The following is a 20,230-nucleotide window of genomic DNA, read 5'->3' on the forward strand; positions in this document are numbered from 1 at the left end:
CATTTTAGAGAGGAGAGAGAAAGGGAGAGAGAGGAGAGAGAGACAGAGAGAGAAGGGGGGAGGAGCTGGAAGCATCAACTCCCATATATGCCTTGACCAGGCAAGCCCAGGGTTTTGAACCGGCGACCTCAGCATTTCCAGGTCGACGCTTTATCTACTGCACCACCACAGGCCAGGCTGTACCACAAGTTTTTTATCCACTTCTCTGTTGATAGACATTTGGCTTGCTTCCATGTCTTGGCTCTTATAAATAATGCTGCAGTGATTATAGGGATGCATGTATCTTTTTGAATTTGTGTTTTTGTTTTCTTGGGATAAATACCCAGAAGTAGAATTGCTGGTGGATACGGTAGTTCTATTTTTAATATTTTAAAGAACTTCCATCCAGTTTTTTTCATAGTGGTACCCTGAATTTGCAGGCCCACCAACTGTTCACGGGGTTTCCCTTTTCATCACATCCTTGTCAATACTTACTGTTTATTGATTTATTGATGATAGCCCTTCTGGCAGATGTGAGGTGATAATCTGATTATAGTTTTAATTTGTATTTCCCTGATGAGTAGTGACGGTGAGCATCTTTTCATGTGTCTGTTGGCTATCTGTATGTTCTCTTTGGAGAAATGTTCAGATCCTCTGCCCATTTTTAATTACATTTTTTGGTGTTGAATTGTATGAGTTCTTTATGAATTTTGCATATCAACCTTATATTGCATGTATCATTGGAAAATGTTTTCCTCCATTAAGTAGGTTGTTTTTTTGTTTTGTTGGTTTCCTTCCTTGTGCAGTCCTTTTTGATATAGTCTTATTTGTTTACTTTTTCTTTTGTTTACCTTGCCTGAGGAGACATATCCCAAAATATATTAAAAGGGATGTTACAGCCTGACCAGGTGGTGGCGCAGTGGGATGCGGAGGACCCAGGTTCAAGACCCCGAGGTCACTAGCTTGAGCATGGGCTCATCTGATTTGAGCAAAGCTCACCAGCTTGGACCCAAGGTCGCTGGCTCCAGCAAGGGGTTACTCAGTCTGCTGAAGGCCCGCATTTAAGGCACATATGAAAAAGCAATCAATGACCAACTAAGGTGTCACAACAAAAAACTAATGATTGATGTTTCTCATCTCTTTCCGTTCCTGTCTGTCTGTCCCTATCTATCCCTCTCTCTGACTCTCTCTCTGTCTCTGTAAAAAATAAAAATAAATTAAAAAAATAAAAGGGATGTTACAGACTTTATTACCTATGTTTTCTTCTAGGAGTTTTATGGTTTCAAGTATTATATCTAAATTTTTTATCCATTTTGAGTTTATTTTTCTATGTGATGTAAGAAAATGGTTTGGCTCCATTTTTTTGTATGTATCTGTCCAGTTTTCCCAACACCATTTATTGAAGAGACTGTCTTTATCCCATAGTATATTCTTGCCTCTTTTGTCATACATTAATTGACCATATAGATGTGGGTTTTATTTCTGGGGTATTTATTCTCTTCCATTAGTCAATATGTCTGTATTTGTGCCACTACCATGTCTTTCTGATTACTCTAGCCTTATAGTAGTATAGTTTGATATCAGACTGTATGATACTTCAACTTTATTTTTTTTTCTCAGGATCACTTTGGCTATTGAGTGGTCTTTTGTGGTTCCATATAAACTTTAGGATTGTTTGTTCAAGTTCTGTAAATAAAAATGCCATTTTTTATATTTTAACTATTTAATTCTTCCTGTCTATGAGCAAGGTAAATGCTTTTTCCTTTATTTGTATCTTAAATGTTTTTCTTCATTGTCTTATAATTTTTTGAGTATAGTTTTTTTATCTCCTTGATTAAATTTATTCCAAGGAGTTTTAAAAAATATTTTTAAAAGCTTTTACTTACTGATTTTAGTGAGAGGAAGGGAGACAGAGATAGGAACATCAATTTGTTCCTGTAAGAGTCCTGACTGGGGGATAGAACTGGCAACCTTTGTGCTTTGGGCCGGCACTCTAACATATCAAGCTATCTGGCCAGGGCTTGCTTGTTTGTTTGTTTGCTTGTAATTATGAGTTGTTTCCTTAAATTCTTTTATAGTTAATTATTAGTATGATATATACAAATGCAACTGATAATCTGAATATTAATTTTGTATCCTGCTATTTTACTGAATTAATTGATCAGTTCTAATAGTTTTTTGGTGGAATCTTTAGTTATCTATATAAAGTATCATGTCATCTGCAAATGAGTTTTACATCCTTTCCAAATCAGGTATCTTTTATTTCTTTTTCTTGTCTCACTGCTGTGACTAGGACTTCCAATACTATGCTTAATAAAAATAGTGAAAGTGGACATTCTTCTCTTGTCTTTGAGCTTAAAGAAAAAGCTTTCAACTTTTGCCATTCATTGAGTATGATGTTAGCTATGGTTTGGTCCTACATGGTCTTTATTATATTGAAATATGTACCCCTCTATCTCCAACTTTTCTGAGAGTTTTTATTAAAAATGGCTGTAAGATTTTGTCAGATGCCTTTTCTGTCCCTATTAGTGTAGCCATGTTTGTAGGTATCTCACATTAATTGATTTGCAGATATTAAATTCCAATGTTTTATCTCAGTAATAAATACTATTTGATTGGTGTTTGATCTTTTGAATGTTATTAGTGAATTTGGTTTGCTAATATTTTGTTGAGGATTTTGCATTGATTTTCATCAAGGATACTGGTGTATAATTATTATTTTTTGAAGTTTCTGTTTTTGGTGTTGAGGTAATGCTTCATAAAGTGAATATGGGAGCCTTCCTTTTCTTCAGTTTTTTGGAATAATTTGCAAAAAATAGATATTGTTTCTGAATGGTAAAATTAATCTGTGAAGCCATCTGGTGCAGGACTTCTCTTGAGAGTCTTTTGATTACCAATTTAGTTCCATTGGTACTTACTGGTCTGCTCAGATTTTCTGTTTTTACCTGATTTCAGCCTTGAAACATTGTATGTTTTTAGGAATTTATTCATTTCATCTAAGTATTCCAATTTGTTGGCATATACCGTATCTCCCCACGCACCTTTTTTGTTGTTGTTGTTTTGTTTTCTTTTTTGGTGGGGTTTCTTTTTTTTTGTTTTGTTTTGTTTAAAGTCTAAAAACTGGGTGCATCTTATACAGTGGTTGTAGATTTTTTTTTTTTTTACAGGGACAGAGAGAGAGTCAGAGAGAGGGATAGACAGGGACAGACAGGAATGGAGAGAGATGAGAAGCATCAATCATCAGTTTTTTGTTGCGACATCTTAGTTGTTCATTAATTACTTTCTCATATGTGCCTTGACCGGGGGCCTTCAGCAGGCCGAGTAACTCCTTGCTGGAGCCAGCGACCTTGGGTCCAAGCTGGTGAGCTATTTGTTCAAGCCAGATGAGCCCGCGCTCAAGCTGGCGGCCTTGGGGTCTCAAACCTGGGTCCTTCCGCATCCCAGTCTGACGCTCTATCCACTGTGCCACCGCCTGGTCAGGCATGGTTGTAGACTTTTTTCAGGCGTTTTTACACTTATTGTTGAAGATAGTGTTTCATCATCAGACACAGATGAGAACAAGCTAATTGATGGGAGTTTGATAGTGATGAGGAGTTGTATGAATTTTATGGTGAATAAAACTTGAGTTCAGTAACTTAATGTAATACATTTTTTTCCTTCAACGTTCAGGCCCCAAAATTAAGGTGTGTCATATACTATATCTGTCATATACTATATCAACCTGACCAGCAGTGCAAAAGTGGGCGGGTTTTATAAAAAGGTTCGCCATCACGGTACTATAGGGAAGTGTCTTATACATCAGAAAATACTGTGATTGTGTATAGTATTTTGTTATAATCCTTTATATTTCTGTGGTGTCAGCTGTCATTTGTCCTCTTTCGTTTCACTTTTTTTTCTTTTTAGAGAGAGCTTGATCGAGAGAGAGAGAGAGAGAGAGATGAGAGGCATCAACTCATAGTTGTGTTACTTTAGTTGTTCATTGATTGCTTCTCATACATGCTTTGACTTGGCAGAGGGAGGGGAAGGTGCTCAAGCCGAGCCAATGACCCCTTGCTCAAGCCAGAGACCTTTGGATCATTTTGATGATCCCATGCTGAAGCTGATGAACCTGTGCTCAAGCCTGATGAGCCCATGCTCAAACCAGCAACCTCCAGGTTTCAAACCTGCAACCTTGAAGTACCAGGCTGATGCTCTATATACTGTGCCACCACTGGTCAGGCTCCTCTTTCATTTCTAATTTTTTATTTGGTTTCTTTTTTGTTATTGTTGATGAGTCTGGCTAAAAGTTTATAAATTTTATTTATCTTTTCAAAGAATCATCTCTTGGTTTAGTTGATCTTTTCTATTTATTTTTTAAGATTTTATCTATTGATTTTGTGGAGGAGAGGGATGAAAGGGAAGAGAGAAGAAGTGAAAAGCATTCATATGTGTCTTCACCAGGCAAGCTCAGGGCTTTGAACTAAACGTTAGCATTCCAGGTCAATGCCCTATACTGCACCACCACTGACCAGGCTCGGTCGCTTTCTTTCTTTCTCTTTCTTTCTTTCTCTTTCTTTCTTTCTTTCTTTCTTTCTTTCTTTCTTTCTTTCTTTCTTTCTCTCTCTCTCTCTCTCTCTCTCTCTCTCCTTCCTTCCTTCCTTCCTTCCTTCCTTCCTTCCTTCCTTCCTTCCTTCCTTCCTTCCTTCCTTCCTTTCTTTTGGTTGGTTGTTTCTTCATCCTTTGTAATTTTTAAGACTCATTTTTTTTTGTACTCACTTTGGGGTTTGTCTCTTCTTCTAGTTCATTTAATTGTAAGTTAGAGCAGTGTTTTTCAACTGCTGGTCTGCCAAAAATTTTGTGCCAGTCCACAAATGAGCTAACCACCCTGATGTTTTATGAAGATTATACACCCAATGATCTTATGCTCACGGTGATTTCTGTCTTAGTATTCCCCAAAATAATTATCCTGTTTTCACAAGTCTCCAAGTGTAAAACAGTTGAAAACCACTGAGTTAGAGTGTTGATTTGGGATTTTTCATATTTCTTGAGATAAACTATGAATTTTGCTGTTAGGACTACTTTGGATGTGTCTCATAGATTTTTTTTTCTTTTCATTTGCTTCAAAATATCTTTTAATTTTTTTCCATCTCTTTGTTAACCTATTCATTGTTTAATAAGAGCATGTTATTTAGCCTCCATGTGTTTGAGTATTTTCACTTGGCTTTTTTTAATTGATTTCTAGTTTTATGCTATTTTGTCTTCTTAAATTTATTGAGATTTGTTTTGTGGCCTAAGATGTGATCTACCCTGGAAAATGGTCCATGAGCACTTGAAAAAAATGTATATTCTGCTTATTTGGGATGAAATGTTCTAAAAAAAACTCAATTAAGTCCAACTAGTCTAATGTATCATTCAAGACCACTGTTTCTTGTTCCTTTTCTATCTGGATGATTTATCCATTAATGTCAGTTGATTGTTAAAGTCCCGTACTATGACTCTATTACTGTAGATCTTTCTTTTATGTCCTTCAATATTTGTTTTATATATTTAGGTGCTTGTACTTTGGGTGTGTAAATGTTTACAAGAGGTAATATCCTTGTTGAATTGATTTCATTATTATTATGAAATGTCTTTTCTTATGTCTTGTTATAGCCTTTTATTTTAAAGTTTCTTTTGTGTCACACAGTAATGCTACTCTAGCTACATATTTCTGTTTCCATTTACATGAAATATCTTTTCCCCTCCCTTTACACTCAGTCTGTGTGTGTCTTTTGATCTGAAGTGGGTAATTTGTAGGCAGCATACATACAGGTCTTGTTCTCATATACATTCAGCCACTCTGTGTCTTTTGATTGGAGTATTTAATTCATTTATATTTATAGTAATTATAGATAGGTATGTAGTTACTGCCATTTTATTGTTTTCTGATTTTTATCTTTAAGTTTAAGCAATTTATTTATTTTATTAACAGAAAGAGATAGAGACAGACAGGAAGGTAGGAGGGAGATGAGAAGCATCATCTTGCAGTTGCTTTACTTTAGTTGTTCATTGATTGATTTTCATATGTGCTTTAACTCAAGCCAAGCCAATGACCCTTTGCTCAAGCCAGCAACTTTGGGATCATATCAGTGATCTTGCATTCAAGTTAACAATCCTGCACTCAAGCCACTGAGCCATCACTCAGGCCAGCAACCATGGAGTTTGGACTAGGGCCCTCAGTGTTCTGGGTAGACACTTGATCCACTGTACCACCACTGGTCAGGCTCTGATTGTTTTTATAGTTTTATTCTGTTTGTTAAATTTTTGCTCTCTTCAATTTTTATTTTTAATGAACTTATTGGAGTGACATTGGTTAATAAAATTATATAAGTTTCAAGTTTACAGTTCTATAATACATCATCAGTATATTCTATTGTGTATTCACCACCCCACAATTATTTATTCCCCTTTACCATCTTCCACCTTCCCTCCGACTCCCCTTTCCCTCTGGTAGTCACCATACTGTTATACTGTTGTCTATTTCTGAGATTTTTTTTTCTTTTTTTTTTCTTAATCCATTCACTTTTTTCTCCCCTAACCCACCCTCCCCTTTTACAACTGTCAGTCTGTTTTCTGTAACTATGAGTCTGTTTCATTTCTTTTTTGAGAAAGGCAGGGAGAGACAGGAACATCAAGCTGCTTCTGAATGTGCCCTGACCAGGGAATCGAACTGGCAACTTCTGTGATCTGGGGTGACGCTCCAAACAACTGAGCTTCCGAGCCAGGGCTTAATTTTTATTGATTTTTGGAGAGACAGAGAGAGGAAAGGAGAGAGGGGGCAGGGGGAAGGGAGGCATTCATTTGTTGTTCAACTCAGTTGTGTATTCTTTGGTTCCTTCCCGTGTGTGCCCTGACTGGGGATTGAATCTGCAACCTTGTTGTTTTGGGACGATGCTCTTAACCAACTGAGCTAACTAACAGGCTAGGGCCTCTATGAGTCTGTTTCTTTTTTGTTCAATAGATTTCACTTAGCAAATACTCTCTAGGTCAGGGGTCTAGAACATCTGGCTCACAGACAAATCTTTAATAAAAAAAATAACGTTAAAAATATAAAATATAAAACATTCTCATGTATTACAATCCATTCATTTCCTACCGCTCATGTTCATGGTTGTGGGTGGCTGGAGCCAATCACAGCTGTCCTCTGGAACACCACCACCACCAAATTTTTATTGGATAATGCCTAACGTACACGGGTCATTGTATGGCTCTCATGGAATTACATTTTAAAATATGTGGCGTTCATGGCTCTCTCAGCCAAAAAGTTTCCCGACCCCTGCTCTGGGTCCATCTTAGATATTGAAAAAGGAAAGTGCCCCCTCCCCTTTTTTAATGACTGAGTAATAATCCATTGTGTAAATGTACCACAGCTTTTTTTTTTTTTTTTTTTTTTTTTGCATTTTTCTGAAGCTGGAAACAGGGAGAGACAGTCAGACAGACTCCCGCATGTGCCCGACCGGGATCCACCCGGCACACCCACCAGGGGCGACGCTCTGCCCATCCTGGGCGTCGCCATGTTGCGACCAGAGCCACTCTAGCGCCTGGGGCAGAGGCCACAGAGCCATCCCCAGCGCCCGGGCCATCTTTGCTCCAATGGAGCCTTGGCTGCAGGAGGGGAAGAGAGAGACAGAGAGGAAGGTGCGGCGGAGGGGTGGAGAAGCAAATGGGCGCTTCTCCTGTGTGCCCTGGCCGGGAATCGAACCCGGGTCCTCCGCACGCTAGGCCGACGCTCTACCGCTGAGCCAACCGGCCAGAGCCTACCACAGCTTTTTTTAACCTCAACTACTGGTGGGCAATTGGGCTGCTTCCAAATATTAGCTATTGTAAATAATGCTGCAATGAATATAGGTGTGTGTGTATACTTTCTTCAGATATGTTCCTAGAAGTGGAATTGCTGCTTCATAAGGCAGTTCCATTTTTAATTTTTTGAGGGCCCTCTGTGCTGTTTTCCATATTTATTGCACCAATCTGAATTCCCATGAACAGTGCACAAGAGTTTCTGTTTCCCACATCCTTGCCAGCACTTGTTTGTGATTAATTGGTGATAGCCATTCTGACTGGTCTGAGGGAATATCTCATTGTGATTTTAATTTGCATTTCTGTGATGATTAGTGATGTTAAGCATCTTTTCATGTTTATTATATATAATGTATATAATATATAGGTTGTATATATATTATTTTGTATATACTATTATAAACTCAATGATTGTAGACTCTATAATCTTCATACAACATCAATGTGGTTAACTCTTTCATGGACCAGCATGAAACATCTGGTGGACTGGCACCAGTTCACAGACCGGTGGTTGAAAAACACTATTGTAGTTTCTAGGTAGCAGATTTTTTTCTGAAACCGATGTTAAATCAAGGACATATAAAGCAGAACATTTCACTAAATTTCTGAATCTAATACAATAAAATGTGAAACCTTGGAAGTTGCCTAATATTTTATGAAAGGAATAAAGACCTGCAAAAGCTGATTTTTGGTTGTATATTTTACACATTGTGTGAATTTGCAGCATCTGCTAATTGAAGCAGACGTGCACTGTATTTATCCCTGCCCTATATCCAAGATTCCTCCCCACTCCCAGCAGTCTAGATTGTTTATCTAGTATTGTGGATAAGAGCCCAAGTCAACCCAGACAAAGCAGTGAAAAAAGTTCGTGTAATGTACTGGTATTATGTGTGAGATTTTTCAATAAAGTATCTTTAAATTTTTGCTGTAGAAGAATATTTGCAGCCAAGTTCTCATTCATCTCACAAACAAAATATGCTTATATCACAAGTCTTTCCATCTTGATGCCTTTAACCTTTCAATAGCTTCTTTTTTTCCTAAGGTGTTACTTGAATGTAGTACATATGACCACTTTCAGCTTTTGCACTCCAGCCTCCTTGACCTCTGTTTTCTTGAATTGGTTCATTTAACATCTGAATAAAATGCACTTGGTGTTGGATAGTTTGCTGTAGTAACAGGATTTCTCCAACTATCTGTTGTAGCAATGCTGGAGGCAGGGAAGAATTCTGTTGAGGAATTTGTCTCATCTGTTGAAACTGAAGCTAAGTTCATAAAAATTCAAGGGGATGTCCTTCAGGACTTGTCATTGCTGTCATAGTTGTGGCAGCTTTAGCCACTCAAGACTAATGAGCCCCTCAGTGCTAGCTGCTGGAGGGGGACCAATCAGCCTGACTTTCTCTGTTCAGGAATTCCCATTGCAAGGTATTGTACTGCACTGTCAATGTTGCTGAAACTGGCTCTCAGGGCTGCAATTACTTGCTCTTGTTCATAGCCCATCAACATCTCAGGTACCATATTCTCATAAAACTCACTGGCCATAAGTGCACTTGTTGCACCTTCAAAAAGGTTTGACCAAGAGGAATCTGCTGACGTACTGTCGGTTGATGTCGGGATAGTAGCCACTGGTGTTTCCGTTGGCTTTCCTGCAGAAACCTGTTTTGTTGCACTAGCAGATGCAGGTTCAGAAAATGCTGTCTGTGATCCTGGGGTGATAGATGCAGGTGTGGGAGCCAAAGCAGGCATGGAGGTTGAGACCTGAGCCACAGCTGGTGCTGTGGAATAACTAAATATGGTATTGGTGGCAGGATTTGATTGCTGAGTTGTTAGTGCTGGTGTTGTCACTGCTTTGGATTTTGTCACCATACCCACCACGAAGGGTTTCTTATCAATTTCATGTTCTTTTAGAGTAGTGTCATTGAGGATTTTGCCTGCATAACTTTTTGACCTGCTACAGGAAAGGCATCTTTCCCCTTTACAGATTCAGTGTTCTCTCTCAGTGCTCTTGTCGTCTCCTCGGGGTTGATGCCATCTTGGAGGTCTGCCACTGGAGGTTCTCCAGAGTGACCTGCATGTGCCGCCACAAAGCTCTGCTGGGCCTGCTCCCTAATATACTCTTCATTTTAGTTCTTGTATTTGCTTTTTTTTTTTTTTTTTTTTTTTTTGAGACAGAGAGAGAGAGAGTCAGAGAGAAGGATAGACAGGGACGGACACACAGGAACGGAGAGATGAGAAGCATCAATCATTAGTTTTTCGTTGCGCATTGCAACACCTTAGTTGTTCATTGATTGCTTTCTCATATGTGCCTTGACCGCAGGCCTTCAGCAGACTGAGTAACCCCTTGCTCGAGCCAGCGACCTTGGGCTCAAGCCAGTGAGCTTCTTTTGCTCAAACAAGATGAGCCCACACTTAAGCTGGCGACCTCGGGGGTCTCGAACTTGGGTCTTCCGCATCCCAGTCCAACGGTCTATCCACTGCGCCACCACCTGGTCAGGCTGTATTTGCTATTTTTGACTGGTTCTATTTTATGATTTTTATTTCTTTGTTCTCACTGAGTTTATCTCTTCTAAATTCAGTGAGTATCCCTACCACCAGTGTTTTAGCACACGCGTGAGAGAGGGACAGACAGGAAGGGAGAAAGATGAGAAGCATCAACTCATACTTGTGGTACTTTAGTTGTTCATTGATTGCTTTCTCATATATGTCTTGAATGAGGGGCTCCAGCTTAAGCCAGGGACCTTGGGCTTCAAGCCAGTGACCATGGGGTCATGTCTATGAGCCCACACTCAAGCCAGTGACCCCATGCTCAAGCTTGTGAACCTGTTCTCAGGCCGACAACCTCAGGGTTTCGAACCTGGGTCCTCAGCGTCCCAGACTGATGCTCTATCCACTGTACCTCTCCCTAGTGAGGCATCACTAGTGTTTTTAACTCTGTATCTGGTAGATTATTTGCATCTCTTATGTTTAGTTTTCTTTTTTTAGCATTTTGTCATGTATTTTCATTTGGGACATACTTCTTTGTCTCTTCATTTTGGCTCCCTCCCTGTGCTTATTTCTATGTATTAGGTCAATCTGCTATGTCTGTCAGTCAGAGTGGCCTTATGTAGTAGATAATCTTTGGGGCCCAGTGATGCAGTCTCCCTGGTCACCTGAGCTGGGTCTCCTGGGTATCTTTTATGTTGTGAGTTTTGTCTGTCTTCCTGTAGTAGTTGAGACTTTATTGCTGTTGGCACATTAGTGGGTGGCACTGGCCTTCAGGCTGACCGGCCGTGAGGACTGGCTGTCATGCAGTGGATGAGCTATTGTTCACAGGCTGACCCCATGAAGGAGGATTCACTTTAGAGGGGCTCTGGTGCCTGCCAGGTCTGCCCTTTGTCATTTGAAGAGCTGGATAGATGGTGCTCTCATGTATTCTAAAGTTGACCACCAGGCGTGTTGGTTTTAGGGCCTCTTGGGAAGGGCTTTGATTCAGCCAAGGTCAGCCACTACCTATACCTGAACTAAGTCCACCTCATAGGAGCAACAAACTGATCTGTGTTTGGTAGTTGCCTTTGCTATTCTTAGAGGCACAGGGAGAGGCTATGTTGTGAACCGAGTTTAGCTGCCACTTATCCCAAGCTTGGGGCCACTTAAATAGATGTATAAGGAATGCCAAAATCTAACTGCAGCATGTATGGGGTTTGTGAATTTTGAGACATTTTAGGAAAGTCTGCAAGGGAACAGAAGCCACTGAAAGACATTTAGACTGGATGTATGAGTTTGTTTGTGTTAAGTCAAGATATCCGTCCCAGTTCTTCAGGTCACTGTGACACTGGGTGTGGGACCTGCCCAGTATGAGTCTCTACCCTTCTTTACAGTCTCAGGGTTGCTTGTTTATATTTTTAGATATAGGAATTCTGTTCCGCTAGTCTTCAGGTGGTTCTTAATGATAGTATGTAATGTTGATATAATTGTAGGAGGAACAGAGCTCAGCATCTTCATACTCTGCCTAATAATGGCAGTCTTTAGTATCAATAAATCTGTAATCTCAAATTCTTGTCAGTTGTGCTCAATTTCTGGGAGAATCGGTATAATGGAAAGTTGTCAGTCTCCGTTTTCTTTTCATAATATTTATTAAAAATCTTTGTTTATCCAATAACTAGTTCAGTTTATTAAAATAAAATTTTATCACAAGCAATATTGCTTAGGATTTTAAAAACTACTCCAGGTCTTATTTTTTCCTCCCAAGCTATTCAGACTAAATGTTTTGAATACATCCCACAGAATGTGAGGTGTTTGATAAGTGGCCTGGAGCTAACCTTTCTGATTCCTATAGTTGCTATGTCACATTATGTTTTTCTTTCTGCTCCACCTATAATTTTCTAGTAGGAAGAAAGAAGTTTGGGATATCAGTAGCATTGAAGCTTGAAGCCACTGTAAATTACATTTGTTTATTTTGTTAGGATTTATTTTTAAACTTCATTAACATTATTGAAACTTATTTATTCTACAGGGAAAGAAAAATAGGGAGATAGCAATAATAGTTGTCTGCTGGTCATATTTTAAAGGTTTGAAAAGGCTCAGAAGCATGTGTAAGTAATCGTTTGTGGTTGAGTACGATGGTAGGTACCTAGCTGGATTCCAGAATCCTATGGATTCTGTGACCAGTCATTTGCTGGTAGTGGGCTGTGATTATAACAAAGATCTTTGTCTACCTGCCTTACATCACCACAGTGTCAGGAGTGGAATGCATTGTTCCACTGGAGTCCTGGTGCAATTTCTCATGCATAGAATATATTTATTTGCAGAATTAATTCCAGTTCCTCCATTGACTTGTTATCTGGGTACTATTAAAAGAAGAAATCTTTTAGAAATAGTTTTCCATCATAGTGAGATGAGAACTCTGGTCTTGAATTGAAGCCCCAAAGGCAGGAAGAACTAATATATATGGCTTAATAGCTTCTGTAATTTTGGGCCCTGCTTATATGTTAATATTTTTTCCCTCTAGTAGTTATAAAGTTTGTAATGTCTAAGAGTATAAAGTATGGTGAGGAAAAGGATACTCCCATTTACACACTTCAAGTCTGGAAGTAGCCACTAGTATTAGTTTGGTAACATATTCATATTTGTGCTTCTAAATAATGTGGCATACCTAATATGTATTGCCTACTTGTGCTGTTTAATATGTATAAGCATTCCAGTATGTCATGGACTTATTTCCTAAGGAATTTTTATATATACATTTATCTCATTCTTTAAGTTTTACATGATATATCTCTAGAGTGAAAATACATGATAATTTAACAATTTCTTTATTTTTAGACATCTAATTTTATTTTCTCTAGTAAACCAAGTTCCTATTGACCTTTAAGTCCCTATACTTTTGTAGGACAATTTAATGATAATTTATAAAATAATAATTTGTAGGAATATTAATAACCTGGAGGAATAAAATAAAAAGCAAATTCTAGAAACAAGAAGATATTTTACAGTTTTGGTAGAACACCATTAATTTCTAATCTCACATGATTTTTTTTTTTCCTTAAGTGAGAAGCGGGGAGGCAGAGAGACAGACTCCCGCATGTGCCTGACGGGGATCTACCCGGCATACCCACCAGGGGGCGATGCTCTGCCCATCTGCAGTGCTGCTCTGTTACAACCGAGCCATTCTAGCACCTGAGGCAGAGGCCATGGAGCCATCCTCAGCACCCCGGCCAACTTTGCTCACATGGAGCCTTGGCTGCAGGAGGGGAAGAGAGAGATAGAGAGGAAGGAGATGGGGAAGGGTGGAGAAGCAGATGGGCGCTTCTTCTGTGTGCCCTGGCCAGGAATTGAATCTGGGACTTCCACATGCCAGACCAACATCTACCACTGAGCCAACTAGTCAGGGCTAACTTCACATGATTATTAAGGCATTGGAGGCTACTGGAAAACTTCATTGTGTACATATTCATGTATATTTTGGTTTATTCTTTGATAAGTAGGAAAGTCTGAGATCACATACTTTAGATTAAAAATTAGTATTAAACTAGAAGCTCTAGACTTTGTGTTTTTATTTTAATTAAAAAATGTTTATAATTCCCTCCATTTAAAAAAATAAAATATGTGAGTTTGACTTCAGATTAATGCAGTGTAGTCATTAATTTAAATCTTCAAGATGCTAATGTATTTTGCAGATTTCTAATAGCATTCCCCTCAAAAAAAGTTAAGCATTTTTAACTTTAAATTTTACCAAGCAAACTGTTAATTATTTTTTTTAAATCATATTCATTGCTTTATAGAAAGAGAGGAGAGGAAGGGCAGGGGGGGACAAGGAGCATTGACTCAGTAGTTGCCTCTTGTATGTACCCTGACTGGGCAAGCCCAGGGTTTCAAACCCTAGCGACCTCAGCATTCCAGGGCAGCACTCTATCAACTGTGCCACCATAGGCCGTGTCAAACTATTATTTAGTACCTCTGAGTATGACATATTGGGACTGTTAGGATTAATAAAACAAGGAGACATTAGTGCCACAAATATAAACTGGAATTCAGCATACAATGTAATGGCACTGGAATGTTGTAGTAGTGCTATATCAAACAATATTGTAATAATGGAGAAACTCCAGATAATTTTTGTTGGTGGGAATGATTACAACTCTGTTTTTTTTTTTCAGTTTGTGTAACATTGCTAAATGATGTAAGCAAGAATTGCTTTGGATATATTTTTCGTCTACTATCAGTCAGTGAAAATTCATTCTAGCTTTCATGGAAGAAATAGTCATTTACTAGTCTAAAGACCTTATTCATATAATGGCTAGTTCAGGAAATTAGAATAGAAATATGCTTAAAATTCTTTTTAGCATTACAGAGAATTAGGAAGCGTGGGGCACCTCAAGGAAAAATAATTACTCCAAAAACCTAATAAGGTTGGTTTTAGTTATAGGTTTGTTTTTCTAAGAGTATTTTTTTTTCTTACAGAGTTGAAATTATGTTGTTTTCTAGCATAAGTTTAAAAATCTGTATTATAGAAATTTGCAAATAAACATAAGCTGAGAATTTCTGTTGCCCAATAGTAACTATCAATATTTTGTCAATTTTGTTTCATCTATTCACACTGTGTGTCTGGCTACACCTCTACTACTGGAACACATTTAAAAAATTTTATTGATTGATTTTAGAGAGTGAGGGTCCGACAGAAACATCAGTCTGTATCTGTTCCTGTGTGTGTACTTACCAGGGATCAAACTGGCAACTAAGCTCTCCAGCCAGGGCAACTACCAGAACACTTTAAAGGACAAAACCTAGAGATCCTTTCACCTGCCACTCTTCGTGTGTCAAATACATCTTTAAGCACCTTACTTTTAAAGCATTCATAACTTTAGCTGAAAGAAAGAGAACTTAATTAAAATACATGTGCCAAACGTAACAAATGAAATAACCCTGTTTTACATCGACTGCCCTATTTAAGCATTTCCTTGGTATATCTTTAAGGGATTACACTAAAATAGGCCCAATGGAAGAATTGACATTTGTATACAAATTTTATTTAACAATATAGACTGACTTTTATTTTTTTTATGTTATGTAGTCTCTTAAACTACCTCTTTTTTAAAAATATTTTCATCAAGAGCAAAATGCTCTATTAGCACAGATATATATATATATTTTTTATAGATATTTTTATTTAAATTAAAAATAGTCAATAAGCTATCTCTGGAAAGGTAGCCAATAAATAATCAAGAAACCATAATAGGGTTGCTTCTATAGAGTGGTTCAGATTTGTTGGGAGGGAGGGAGAAGTATGATGGAGTCATAACACTTGCTATATATTTATACCTTTTAATGTATTCTATTCCTATTCAAAAATATGTACAAAACTGTAATTTAAAAGTGACCACAGAAATCTTCAAAATAACTTGTCAATGGACATTGTCTTTTGTTACTTTGCCAAGAAGTACAAATTTCCATGAATCACAATGTGTTTTGCTTATTCATTATAATTTTAAGCAAGATGTTACTTTTTAAAATGTAAGTTTTTGAAATATGTAAGAGGATCAGTTGTGTTATGATCATGTTTTTTTGTGGGGTTTTTTTTTGTATTTTTCCGAAGTTAGAATTAGGGAGGCAGACACCCACAGGCTCCGGACAGGGATCCACCTGGCGTGCCCACCAGGGGGCGACACTCCGCCCATCTAGGCGGAGGCCATATGGCCATTCTCAGAGCCTGGGCCAACCTTGCTCCAATGGAGCCATGGCTGCAGGAGGAGAAGAGAGAGAGAGAAAGGAGAGGGAGAAGGGTGCAGAAGCAGATGGGCGCCTCTCCTGTATGCCCTGACCCGGAATTGAACCAGTGACTTCCATACGCTGGGCCTATGCTCTACTTCTGAGCCAACCAGCCAGGGCTGTGTTATGATTTTGTACTTTCAGTGGAGCAACAAGATTGCTTTCAAAATAATATCTAGTATAAGATTCAGTTTTCATGTTAAAAATGGGGCTTCGGGTGATTCTCCCAGATCACTCTCCCTGCACCATGACGTGTGGTTTTCCCAGGTTCCTTGCCCTTCAATTTTCTTGCCTGTCTTTCCGAGCCTCCAATAAACATGGCCTGATGCTTTCCGGCTCCATAGTTCTACCGTCTGCCTGAATTCAGTAGGAACCTGCGCTGCCTCAACCACCAGCATTACAAGCAGGATAACTCAGGTGCAGGTGCAGGTGCAGGATTTGGGGAAGGATCTCTTCTCTTGGCTTCATCAGGGAGACTCAGAATTTCTGCACCTGTCTACACACCATTGTGGAGCCTGTTAACCCAAATGTGAACATATGGACCTGACGCCCTGAGAGAGCAAGCGACAGTAACTCCCTCCTGTTACAAAGTGACAAACATTTTTAAATATGCCATTTTAAAGCTTCATATTTATTATAATTTTCTTCACTTTTAAAATTATACTTTTCTTCATTTTTATATAATGCTAAATTTTCCATGAGGTGTTTGGAAAACAATCATTAGCATCTGGATAAAATAAGTAAACAATTTACCATATCTTCTGATTTGATGCACTCCCATTTCATGCCATTAATTTCCTTTTATAATTTTACAGTGACTACTTGGTGTTTTACCCATTTATCTTAGCTAAATAGATCTTTATGATTAAATACTTAGAAAACTTTTAAAGGAAAATAAATAAATAAAAGAGGGGCTTCGTGGGGCTATCCTTGTTATGAGTAAGTAGTCTGTCACTTGGCTATGTATTTGAAACATCATTACCCTAGTAACAGGTTATTTTTTATAATCTTTGACAACGTTGGAATAAACTTAAGTTTAGTTACCAAACTATTTTCACAATACATAAATTAATGGGTTAGGTGAAATAAATTCTTAGAAAATTTCTTTACACATTCCATTTTTTGAGAGAGAGAGAGGCAGGAACAATGAGCTGCTCCTATATGTGCCCTGACCAGGGAATCAAACCAGCAACTTCTGTGCTCTGCAACGATGCTCCAGAGCTGTCCGACTAGGGCTTGGTTATCCATTGCACCACCACTGGTCAGGCCTGAACACAACAATCTTAAATCTGCATAACAACCTAACCTTGCTTTTCCTTGCTTTTCTTTTAATGCAGCCAAGAACTCAAAAGAATAGAAGAAAAAAATTTTTTTTCTATACAGAGCAATTTCTGGCCTGCCAAAATTTGTGCCGGTCTGGAAAAGAGTTAAGCACCCTGATGTTATGTGGAAATTATAATCATGGACCTATAATTTTCATGGGCATCAGGTGGTTAACTCTTTCGTGGACTGGCACTGGTCTGCAGACCAGCGTTTGAAAAACTGGGCTATTCCTCATAGACAAGTTATATACTATAGTGGGCAACGCCATCTAGGTTTGGTTAAGTGCACTCTCTATGATGTTCACACAATGACAAAATAAGCTAATGATGCATTTATCAGAGTTAAGCAGTGCATAACCATATAGCCTTTCTAGAAAGCTAGCAAATCCAATATCTAGATATAGTAATCAGTCTATGGGCAGCCACAGTATTAAGCTTACAAATAATGCAAAAAAATTAACCTCACTGAGATGGTTTATTTCAGATGAAAATTGAAAGCTAGTTAAAATTTTTCTTACATGAAAATTGACTCCGGGCCCTGGCTGGTTTGCTCGGTGGTAAAGCGTGGACCTTGCGCGTAGAAGTTTCGGGTTCAATTCCTCCTGGTCAGGACACACAGGACAGGTGACCATCTGCTTTTCCCTCCCTCTCTTTCACTTCTATCTCCCCTACTTCTCTCTCTCCCTTCTCTCTCTCTCTCTCTTCCTTTCCCACAACTGTGGCTCGACTGATTCAAGCACATTGGCAGTGTGCTCAGGATGGCTCCATGGAGCCTCCGCCTCAGACAGAGCATCGGCCCCAGACGGGTGTTGCTGCGTGGGTCCTGGTCGCTGTGCATGCAGGAATCAGTTTCACACTATAAAAAAGAAAATAGACTCTAGCCTTTATGCTTGCTAGAATTAAAATCAGTTTCTTCAGTCATTTTCCAAATATATGGTCTTTAACAGCTAACTGTGGGGGTTTTAAATGAATGTTAGTACAAAGGGTCTGTGTAGTAATTTTGTAAAGTAGTGGAAACCAGATGTCTTTCTACAGAACTCACCATACTGTTTCCTGTTAATATGTTGTGACTATCCAGAGGGGGAATTTAGTTCTTTAATCTTTACTTAATCTATTTCTCTAACAGGATAGATAATGCTGTGATCCTCTCTTTAGAGAAATATTACAGGTGCTCAAATGATGAATACTGTCATACTATAACTTTTTATTTTGGAATTCCACCTTGATAATATTAATAATTGTCACCAATATTTAGTAATTTGTAATACTGGGTAAATGAAGAAAGGGAATATGAACACTTGTTCGCACTATAGTGTATATTATGAGTGTTATGTGGTAGGCATCCTGGCCTCAAGTATGCCTGTTCTACAAAGAATTATGTATAACTTATTAGGTTTCTTAACATGCTCTCAGTGTGTCTGGCTGAAGGAGCCTCAGCAGGGGTCCTAAGTATTGTCTTTACAGCAGCAATACTCCAGTGGTGTTCCGAATATAAACCTTTGAAAAGCCCCTCTCTTGCTATTTTTCTTTTTGCTTCGTTTTCTCTCACCCACACTTTGGTTCTTTGTTCGGCAGTCCCAACAAGGTTTCTTACCCAGCTCAAATGCAGTCCACTCGTTAGTTTACGTGATGTGATATGATCTTTCCAGCACGCTGGACTTTCGAATTCATTGTTATATTGACTTGCTCAAGTGGCCCTTCCTTCCCTTGGGCTCCTTTGAACTATCAATTTTTTAACCTTTTAAGCTTTGAGTAGAAGTTACATTATTGATACCATGTGTACAAGAGACATTGATAAATATTGACACTGGAGACTCTGGTTTGAGCAAGCAATCAATGAACAACTAAGGAGCCACAATGAAGAATTGATGCTTTTCATCTCTCTCCTATCTGTCCCTATCTCTCTGTCTCTGTCACACACACACACAAAAAACTACTAAGATGATCATAATTTCATGCACAAAATTTATCCAAGTTTTTAGTCATTTCCATAAGACATAGATATCTTTAAAGGCTCATGATATACTTGCCAAATTTGCTTTCCAGGAAAGTTTAACCAAGTTACATTCCTAAAATGAGATTTTTCACTATAACCAGGCCAATGATGAGAATTATAAGGTTTAGAGCAGAGGTCCCCAAACTACGGCCCCTGAGGCCATTTTTCCAGCGCCTGCCACACTTCTGGAAGGGGCACCTCTTTCACTGGTGGTCAGTGAGAGGAGCACAGGATGCTCCTGGAGTACTGTATGTGGCGTCGTCGCTAACATACAGTACTACTTCCGGTGACGCAGGATGTACGTGTCACGGCTCCGGAAGCGCGTCATATCACTTGATAAGGCTAACAGTGACAAATATGGAACCGAACATTGACCATCTCATTAGCCAAAAGCAGACCCGTAGTTCCCATTGAAATACTAGTCAGTTTGTTGATTTAAATTTACTTGTTCTTTATTTAAAATATTATATTTGTTCCCATTTTGTTTTTTTACTTTAAAATATGTGCAGTGTGCATAGGGATTTGTTCATAGTTTTTTTATAGACTGGCCCCCTGTGAAAAAAGTTTGGGGACCCCTGGTTTAGAGTGTTAATTGTTAAAAAAAATTTTCATGAGCTTATTTAAATTTACAATTCTTTGATCCAAAATATTGAATATTTATTCATATCATTTAATAATTTTTCTTTGTCTAAATTTTTATTTTTCAACATCATTATGGCATATATCAAAAGCATGTGTATGTATAATTTAAATCAACATAATGATGATGGAATAAACACTAATGTTTTCACCATCCAGTTTATGAAACAGATCATTTCCATATCTTAGAAGTCTCCTTCCCTGCTGGACAGCTCTGTTGGTTAAAGTGCAGAGGTTG

The 20,230-nt window shown here is 38.4% G+C and overlaps 1 protein-coding gene and 1 pseudogene across 6 annotated transcripts in view; one reads left to right on the forward strand and one right to left on the reverse strand.

Moving 5' to 3' along the window:
• ESRP1 (epithelial splicing regulatory protein 1) overlaps nucleotides 1-20,230 on the forward strand; it is an 85,009-nt gene that overhangs the window by 40,188 nt on the left and 24,591 nt on the right. The window contains exon 14 of one of the 6 annotated variants that reach the window (XM_066379155.1): nucleotides 13,318-13,598. The exons of the other annotated variants lie outside the window; for them this stretch is intronic. Coding sequence (XP_066235252.1) covers nucleotides 13,318-13,450 — 133 coding nt within the window. The 3' untranslated portion in view covers nucleotides 13,451-13,598. Of the gene's footprint in view, nucleotides 1-13,317; nucleotides 13,599-20,230 lie in introns of those variants that run through there. 6 annotated transcript variants of the gene reach the window in all.
• On the reverse strand, nucleotides 8,633-9,865 carry LOC136397498 (UV excision repair protein RAD23 homolog B pseudogene; annotated as a pseudogene).

Source organism: Saccopteryx leptura, chromosome 3 (genome assembly GCF_036850995.1).
Source record: "Saccopteryx leptura isolate mSacLep1 chromosome 3, mSacLep1_pri_phased_curated, whole genome shotgun sequence".
Taxonomy (NCBI): domain Eukaryota; kingdom Metazoa; phylum Chordata; class Mammalia; order Chiroptera; family Emballonuridae; genus Saccopteryx; species Saccopteryx leptura.